This window comes from Nannospalax galili, unplaced genomic scaffold, assembly GCF_000622305.1.
Source record: "Nannospalax galili isolate Female #2095 unplaced genomic scaffold, S.galili_v1.0 scaffold507, whole genome shotgun sequence".
Taxonomy (NCBI): Eukaryota; Metazoa; Chordata; class Mammalia; order Rodentia; family Spalacidae; genus Nannospalax; species Nannospalax galili.
This window is the reverse complement of record NW_008356261.1, coordinates 751,909-761,168: the sequence shown is the minus strand read 5'-3', so window position 1 is coordinate 761,168 and position 9,260 is coordinate 751,909. Positions and strand designations below refer to the sequence as shown.

The following is a 9,260-nucleotide window of genomic DNA, read 5'->3' as shown; positions in this document are numbered from 1 at the left end:
AGCAGGGTCTCCCTGTAGCCCCAGCTGTCCTGGAACTTACTATGTAGACCAGGCTGGCCTTGAACTGACAGGGATCCACCTGCCTCTGCCTCCCAAGTGCTGGGACTACAGGCGTGCACCACCACGCCCAGCTAGGAAGGCATACTTTTTTAAAACAAATTATTTATTATTTTTATTTTATGTATCTGCATGTATTGCCTGCATGTAATGCCCGTGGAGGTCAGAAAGGGCTGTCGGATCCCCTGGGACTGGAGTTACAGGACAGTTGTTAGATACCATGTGGGTGCTGGGATTCGAACCTGGGTCTTCTGCAAGAACATTCAGTGTTCTTAACTGTTCAGTCATCTCTCCAGCCCCGAGTGTATTATCAGAGACTTTTTATGGTCTGTCACACCATCCTGCTTTCTATGTGACACCTTCAGAGACTGGGAACAGTTTCCTTAACCAAGCCAGACACTGGCAGTGTCCAGAAAGGAGCTGTGTGTATGAACACACTGAATGCTTCACCTGACAGATCTGCAGACACTCACATAGACCCACACAAACAGGCATTGTCTTTCCTCGCTCTTGCTTCTGTTTGTTCCTAGGTGTCTTAGGCATGTGTTTGGAGAGGGTATGAGGGCCTAGGTGAACATCCCCTTCGGGTGATAAGTGGCCAGAGACTCGCTGTAGGGCCACATCCCATTGGGCCAAGTATGTGCCTCTGGCCATCCTGGAGCTCACCAGCAGAGTATCCTTCCTTCTAGTCTGGTAGGACAGCTCTGCAGATCGGGGACAGCCTGAACACTGAGAAAGCCACGCTCATCGTCGTGCATACAGATGGGAGCATCGTGGAGACCACTGGGCTGAAGGGCCCAGCAGCCCCTCTTACCCCAGGTACAGCAGCACGTTTTTCAGGCTCTTGAGAGCATATTTACTTTTGTGGTAAATTTGGAAATTAAACAATAGATATTGATAGAAAAGGCAATAATTTCCAGGCAGAGGAATGCTGCCTACAATTGAAGTGGGGGTGTATCATTGTATTACCCTGTGGGGCTTTCATTGTGCACCTGGGAGGGGCCCAGTGGCTGGGGGTGAAACATTGGGGACTTCTCTGGTCACTCTGTGTGCCCATCCTTACGGCCTCTCCTTGCGCAGGTACTCAGTCCTTACAGCCTCTCCTTGTGCAGGTACACAGTCTCCTCCCACCCCGCTCGCACCTGGCCAGGAGAAAGGAGGCACCAAGTACAACTGGGACCCCTCAGTATATGACAGTGAGCTGCCAGTGCGCTGCCGGAACATCAGCGGCACGCTCTACAAGAGCAGGCTCGGCTCAGGTGAGGCTGCACTGGGTTGCCACCACTTCACTTTAAAGACTTTGTTCCTTTGTGGGACCCTGTTAATAAACTGGGGTCAAGGAAGGCTGTTATATACAAAAATAAGTTTAAAAATGCAGATGTGGGTGACACTCAGCCCTGGCCACTGGAGCCTAGGCCATGGAGGGCACAGGGCAGGGACAAGCCTAAGGATAAGTTCAGGGTCATAGTGACCTTGGATAAGAGAGGGCGTGGGAGAGAGGCAGGGCTTGGCCTTACTTCCCAGCTCAGTCAGCTCAGGTGGAGAAGGATCCCTGAAGTGGGCAGATGCTCAGCGGGGACCCAGTGCAGCTTGCAGCAACCATGGACAGTGGCTGGAGAAACTGAACAGGAGGATTTGAGGTGACTTACCAGGCAGCCTATTGGGTGACCATGAGGTAAGTAAGATCAGAAACCAGGCAGGGCAGAAAAGGGGAAACGGCCATGGAAGGGACTGAAGTCAGCAAGCCAGAAGCAAGCGACAGTCCCCGGTTTGTTCTAGTGACTGGCCACCTCTATTCCAGGTGGCCGGGGGCGATGCATCAAGCAGGGAGAAAACTGGTACAGTCCAACTGAGTTTGAAGCCATGGCAGGAAGAGCCAGCAGCAAGGACTGGAAGAGAAGCATCCGCTATGCGGGCCGACCCCTGCAGTGCCTCATCCAGGTGTGTGTTGGGACCAGCCAGCCTTAGGACTGTTTTTATAAAGATTTATTTACTGTTTTTGTTTTATGTGTATGAGTGTTTTGCTTGTATGTATGTAAGTACATCATATGTATGTAGTGCCCATGGAGGCCAGAAGAGGGCATCAGATCCCCTAGAACTGGAGTTACAGATGGTTGTGAGCCACCATGTGAGTGCTGGGAACAGAACCCAGGTCCTCTGCAAGAGCAGCCAGTGTTCTTAACCACTAAGCCATCTCTCCAGCTCCTGCCCCAGCTCCATTTTTCTTAGGAGGAGAGAAGACTCCTGATCCTTAGTTCAGGTCAGCTCCTGGTTGGGTGTGGCTGTGAACTCTTATTCCTAGGAGGAGGAAGTAGACCCTGCTGCCAGTAAGGGCTTTCTAGACCTTTCCAGACGTAACTGTATGTCATGCTCAGATTTTTGTCTTTGTGGTAGGTGGCTACAAAGTGAGGTTAGCTACAGTGAGCACTGAGTGACTCCAATCAGAGCCGGACTCCCTAATATATTGGCCACCTTCTATATTTCAGGACGGGATTTTAAACCCTCATGCTGCCTCGTGTACCTGTGCTGCCTGCTGTGATGACATGACCCTAGTAAGTCACTGGATGCCGAATGGTATGCTGGGGCAGCCCAAGACTCCCCTTGCTCCCGCCACTCTGTTTTGGTTTTTTTTTCAAATTTCCTGTCTGGGTAGGCCTGACCCTCCTTCTCTCAGCTTGTCCCTGATGCCCCAGCTACTGCCTCCACTGAATAGAGGGCTGTAGGGAAGTCCAGGACACTGAAGTGGGGAGACTGCCATTTCAGCCCCAAAGCAGCACGCATTTTTAAAGTGGTTACAGCAGAAGTGCACGTGCCACCTCCAGTTCTGTGCTTTTAGCACCATGTCCTAATGTCGAACCAGCCGTGCCTGGAACACAGGCCTGTCATCCCTACTTGGAGGCTGAAGCAAACCTGAAAATTCAAGGCCTGCCTGGGCAACTTAGTGAAACCCTGTCTCAAAAATTAATGTCCTTGAAGTAGCTCCTTTTCCTAATTTTTTTTTTTTTTTGGTCTTTTTGAGACAGGTCTCCTTGTAGCCCCAGCTGACCTGGAACTCGCTATGTAGACCAGATTGGCCTTGAACTCTCAGAGATCTGCTTGCCTTTGCCCCCTAAGTGCTGGGATTAAAGGTGTGCACTACTAAGCCCAGCTTCCTCTTTAAATTCTTAACTACTTCAGAAAGAAACATGATCTTTGTCATTGATTTTGCTTAATATTGCTAAGTAGCTTTCAAAAGTAAGACATTAATTTGTAACATATGGACATACTGCTTTTGTTTTAGCTTTCTTTAGTGTTAAAAATTATTTTTAAATGTCTTAAAATCAAAGTAGAAGCTGCCTACTATGATCTTGCTTTAGTTTTATTACTAATAGTTCATTACTAGGAGATAAAAATGAGAATTTTTAAGCCAGGTATAATAGCATATGGCTTTAATTCCAGCACTTGGGAGGCAGAGGCAGGCAGATTGCTTCAAGTTGGAGGCCAGTTTGGCTGTCCTGGAACTTTACTGGTCCTTCACTGGTCTGTGTAGCAAGTTCCAGGAGAGCCAAGGCTTAGTGAGGCCTTATCCCAAAAAGTCAGAGAAAGAGAAAAAGGAGGGACAAGTTTCTGGATTTTTTTTTTTTTTTTTTTTTGTCTTTTTGAAACAGGGTCTCCCTGTAGCCCCAGCTGTCCTGGAACTCTCTATGTAGACCAGGCTGGCCTTGAACTCACAGAGATCCGCCTGCCTCTGCCTCCCAAACCCTGGGATTAAAGGTGTGCGCTGCCACAATGTATCTTGATCACATCTGTCCCCAGTTCTCCCTGCCACTCCCCCAGCACCTTCGTGTCTTCTTTTTCAAATAACCCATTAAGTTCAGTTAGTGCTGTCACATGTGTGTGGGTGTGGGGTGGAAAGAAAGAAATTTTAATTGGAAACAGATGTATGTTTTTGGGTTTGAATACTAAATATCTTTAAGTTGTTTAATTTGGGGGCTGGAGAAATGGCTCAGCTGTTAAGAGCACATACTGTGCTTGCAGAGGACCTGGGTTCAGTTTCCAGCACTACAGTGGCTCACAACCACCTGTAACTTCAGTTCTAGGGGATCTGACACCCTCTTCTGGTGTCTGAGTGCAGTGCACACATGTGTTGTATATACATACATGTAGGGAAAACACTAATATACATGAAATATAGATAAATACAAACTCTAAAAATAAAATGTTTATATAGATTTAATATGATTCTACTGGGAATATAGATTTAATATGTTTCTACTGGGAAGAAGTTTCATGAAAATAAGGCAATTTTAAACATCACTAAGTCAGTCACAATGGCACATACCTTTGATCCCAGCACTCTGGAGGCAGAGGCATGCAGATCTCTGTGAAATGAGGACCAGCCTAGTCTACATAGCGAGTTCCAGTCCAGCTGGGGCTGCAGGGAGACTGTCTAAAAAAAAAACTCAAATTGGCAAGCTCACACTGTAGACACTGTAGGGCTGTAAGACCTCCTGTGTTGCTGAAATAATCAGGTCAAGTGGTGCTGTCCCTGGGCAAAGAATGAACTTTGATCCAAACTATATACTGTGTATAGAAGTGAATCCAAACTGCAGCAAAGATCTGAACGTGAGAGGAAAAGCTGTGACATTTTTAGAAAGAAACACGTGGGACTGTGTTCAGGACCTGAGGTTAGACCAGGAACCAGAGCCACAGTCCTTCAGGCCTGGGTTAGACCAGGAACCAGAGCCACGGTCCTTCAGGACCTGGGTTAGACCAGGAACCAGAGCCACGGTCCTTCAGGCCTGGGTTAGACCAGGAACCAGAGCCACAGTCCTTCAGGACCTGGGTTAGACCAGGAACCAGAGCTACAGTCCTTCAGGACCTGGGTTAGACCAGGAACCAGAGCCACAGTCTTTAAACACCAACATGTAGACTGGGACTTCACCAGATGTGAAGCTTTTGACTTCTACCTAGGGCTATGAAGTGCCCCATGGATCTGCTCCCCAAAACAGTAACTAGTGAACACTCTGGAAGAGAACTACTTGAGGTCTTGAGATTGGCCCCAGACATCCCACAGATCAGGAAACTCACCCATGAAGACCCAAGTCTGAAGGAAAGAAGAACAGCAAGAGGCATGGCCAGGTACCTCTTTCCAGCTTATCGTGAAGGAGGCTGTACTCCACCTGGGTCCTTCTCCCTCAGCTCCCAGTCAAGGAACAGGGTTCCCCACAGCAGGGGGAAGCCACAGCTGTGTTCACCTTCAGCTCTGGGTCATGATGACTTCCCAGCAAGTACTAGGGCAAGACTCCTTCCTTAGTCCCTCTGCATCAGGCTGGCTGAGTCTGTTGTCTAGTGTCTTTAGCCGAGCTTGCTCCTAGGGTGAGATTCCAAGTTGAGATGGGACCTGCCCCTGCCCTGGTTCTGGTCATACAGCAGGGCTGCACTCTGAGAGAGCGAGCTACCATTCCTCTAAGGAACTGGCTTTGTTTGCAAGACTATAGTGACATCCAAAGGCAAGAGTGAACTTGGGAACAGCAGGAAGACTAGTAGCCACATCAGAGCAAGATGCTGCCTTGCGTCAGCTAATATGTGAAAGAACCAGAAAAACAGCCTGCTTGGAACAAGAGCACTTTCTGGAGGTGCTGCCTTCAGAGAGCCCTTGCTTCACCTGCACAGACAAGGACAATTTATGCACCAGGAAAGTGTCAGGAAGCCCGAAGCCCTACAGCAGCTCTGCCAACAGGCACCCACTTAGCAGAGAAGCCAAGGACAGAGCCAACCAGCCATAGCCCCTCTATCACCCGATGTGGCTACATACCTAGGTTGGGTCCTCAGAGGTCACTACACTCTGTAGGAGAAGAAATCTGAACCAGCATGGTTTCCAACAAATAGGACGGCAAGAAGCTAGGGATGTCAGTGCCCACCACTGCTGCAGTATGTCACTCACAAGATCTGGTTCTCAACTAAGACCTGGAGAGAGGCAAGAAGTGTGGACCACATAGCACAACTGCAAACAAGAGCTACAGCCAGGAAACATACAGGTGTAGGTGCCAAGAAGCCACCTAAAGAAGAGGAGGCGGGCCGGGGGTGGCGCATGCCTTTAATCCCAGCACTCCAGGCCGAGACAGGCAGATCTCTGTGAGTTCGAGGCCAGCATGGTCTACATAGCGAGTTCCAGGCCAGCTGCAGCTACAGGGAGACCCTGTCTCAAAAAGACCAAAAAAGAGGGGGAGGGGCTAGACATGTAGTTCTGTTGATAGAGTGCCCATCATGTTTAAAGCCCCGGGTCCCCAGCACCACATAGATGGGTGGGGTGGCACCACACACACCTGTAATGTAGGACTGAGGAGGTGGTGGCAAGAGGACCAGGGGTTCAGTCACTCTTAGCTACACAGCAGGTTGAGGCCATGGGGCCTTGTCTCCTTGGGTTGGGTGGAGGCTTCTTTCTTGCTCAGCTGTTGGAGGCTGGGGCCACTTCTGTGGGTCTGTGGGGATTTGTGTGTGTGTGTGTGTAGTACTGGAATTGGGACTTACAGCATTTCATATCTGAGGTAAGCACTCTACTTCTGAGCTATATCCCTGTCTCCCCTTTTATGAAAATTTTTTTTCTCTTTTTTGTTTTTACTTTGTGTGTCCTAGTGTTTTGCCTGCATATTGTATGTAAGTGCACCTATGTCATGCAATGCCTGTGGAGGCCAGAAGAGGGTATCAGATCCCCTTGAACTGGAGTTATGAATGGTGTTAGCTGCCACACCTTGCCAACCTAGGTCCTTGGCAAGAGTAGCCAGTGCTCTTAACTGCTGGCTGAGCCATTTTTCCAGTCCCCTAAATTTTTTTTCCTTTTTATTTATTTTGTGTGTGAGTATGTGTGTGCACAGCACAGAGCACATATGGAAGTCAGAGGACAACTTGTGGAGTCAGTGCTTTCTTTTACCATGTGCATCTCAGGGACCAGATCCAGTTGTCAGGCTTGGCAGGAGGTACCTTTACCTGCTGGGTCTTGTTTTTTGTTGTTTTGTTTTGTTTTTATTTTATGTATCTGAGTATCTGTTTTGCCTGAATGTGTGTAAGTGCATCACATGCGTGCATTGCCCTCAGAGGCCAGAATAAGGCACCCTTGGAATTGGAGTTATGGAGGTTGGTAGCTGCTATTTGGATGCTATGAACTGAACCTGGGTTCTCTGCAAGAGCAGCCAGTGTGCCTAACCGTTCACCATCTCTCCTGCCCTTTTCTTTCCTTTTCTTTTTTGGGGGGTTGGTGTTTGAGACAGGGTCTCCTTGTAGCTCCATCTGTCCTGGTACTCACTGTGTAGACCAGGCTGGCCTCAGTCTCACAATCTGCCTGCCTCTACCTTCCAAGTGCTGGGATTAAAGGTGTGAGCCACCATGCCTGCCCAATTTTATTTATTTTTTTAATGTGTATGAGTGTTTTGCCTTCATGCATGTAAGTGTACCATGTTCCTGCTGAGACCAGAAGAGGGCATTACATCCCCTGGAACTGGAGGATGATTGTTAGCCACCATGTGGGTGCTAGGAACCAAACATGGGTCCCCTGGAAGAACAGCCAGTGCTCTTAAACCACTGATCCATCTCTCTAGCTCCTTGTTTTTGTTTTTTAAAGCAACATTTTTTTTTGGCCTTTTTTGAGATGAGGGTCTCCCCAGCTAGCCTAGAACTTGCTGTGTAGATCAGGCTAGCCTTAAAGTCACAGAGATCGACCTGCCTCTGCCTCTGGAGTTCTGGGATTAAAGGTATGTGCCACCATGCCCAGCTCTAAAAAACCATTTTAAAATACTTTATTATTATTTTGATTTTATGTGTATGAGTGTATTGCTTGCATGTATGTAAGTGCACTTGTGTTATGCAATGTCCATGGAGATCAGAAGAGTGTATTGAATTCCCTTGGAACTGGAGTTACGAATGGTTGGTAGCTGCCATGTGGGTGCTGGGTCAAACCCTGGTCCTCTGCTCTTAACCACCAAGCCATCTCTCTAGACCCCCTTGTTTGGTTTTTTGAGACAGGGTCTCACACTGAAATTCTGCCAGAACTTGAGCTCATGGCAGTTCTCCTGCCTCTGCCTTTCAGGTGCTGAGATTGCAGGCAGGCGCAGTGCTAGCTTCCCAGTGCTGCGTCCTCGTGGCTGCTGACAGCTCTGGGCGTGGTTCTCCATGTTCCCCTTCACTGGGTCCCACAGCCTTTCTTCTAGGAACTCCTAAGGCTCCAGGTGTTGAGCTGTTCTCGCTTGGTGGCAGTGTTGTCCATAAGCTCCTTTTGAAAGTGGCTTCTCTGCCACCTTGAGCTTCTACTGTCTGCTTTACTCATATACCCATTTGATAGGGAGTGGGAGACACCTGTCCTTCAGAAGTGCCCTTGCTCAACAGCTGTCTTTCTCTTTCAGAGTGGCCCTGTCAGGCTCTTCGTCCCTTATAAAAGGCGCAAAAAGGAGAACGAGCTGCCCACAACTCCAGTTAAGAAGGAATCCCCCAAGAATATCACACTGCTTCCTGCCACAGCAGCCACCACCTGTGAGTTCCAGCACAGTCAGTGGAGCTCTGCTGGGGTGTGGGGGGTTGTAAAGGAGAGGGCAGGAGGAGGGAAGTGATGAGGGAGGGGAGGGGAGAGGAAGGGGCATCTTGCCATTTCTCTCAAACTACAAAGCATTTTAAAAGCTCCTTTAAGTTTTATTTTCTGGCTGGGGAACACAGCTACCATAATCAAACTCTGAAGTATGGGTAGAGGCCTGAGTCCCATCCTGTCTGGCTCTCTCCCCTGGGTGCCAAGGTCACCAGCTTCCTGGTGTCATGCCATATATTGGGTATGTCATTATGCCAGCTTTGGCCCAGCTCCTGGGATTTTTCTGAAGCCTGCACCTTTTCAAGGAGCAATGCATGCTTGGGGCCCAGCACCTGACCTAGTCATATATAAAATTCCCTTCTGGGGCTGGAGAGATGGCTCAGCAGTTAAGAGTACTGACTGCTCTTTCAGAGGACCCAGGTTCAATTCCCAGCACCCACATGGCAACTACAAACCATCCTTAACTCCAGTTCCAGGGGAATCTGAAGCCCTCTTCTGACCTCCTCGGCATTGCACGACACGGGTGCACTCACACACATGCAGGCAATATACTCACACACAAAATAAAAATAATAAATAAAGTATTGAAAGAAAAAAGAGTACTGACTGCTCTTACAGAGGACCCGGGTTCGATTCCCAGCACCCACAT

At 48.7% G+C, this 9,260-nt stretch overlaps 1 protein-coding gene across 1 annotated transcript in view; it reads left to right on the top strand.

Annotated features, from left to right (window-relative positions):
* The window catches only part of Deaf1 (DEAF1 transcription factor), a 33,687-nt gene that overhangs the window by 3,578 nt on the left and 20,849 nt on the right, over nt 1-9,260 (top strand). Inside the window, exons 4-8 of the mRNA XM_029556774.1 lie at nt 747-876; nt 1,170-1,316; nt 1,859-1,998; nt 2,544-2,609; nt 8,436-8,562. Of these exons, the coding sequence (XP_029412634.1) occupies nt 747-876; nt 1,170-1,316; nt 1,859-1,998; nt 2,544-2,609; nt 8,436-8,562 (610 nt within the window). The remainder of the gene's footprint in view (nt 1-746; nt 877-1,169; nt 1,317-1,858; nt 1,999-2,543; nt 2,610-8,435; nt 8,563-9,260) is intronic.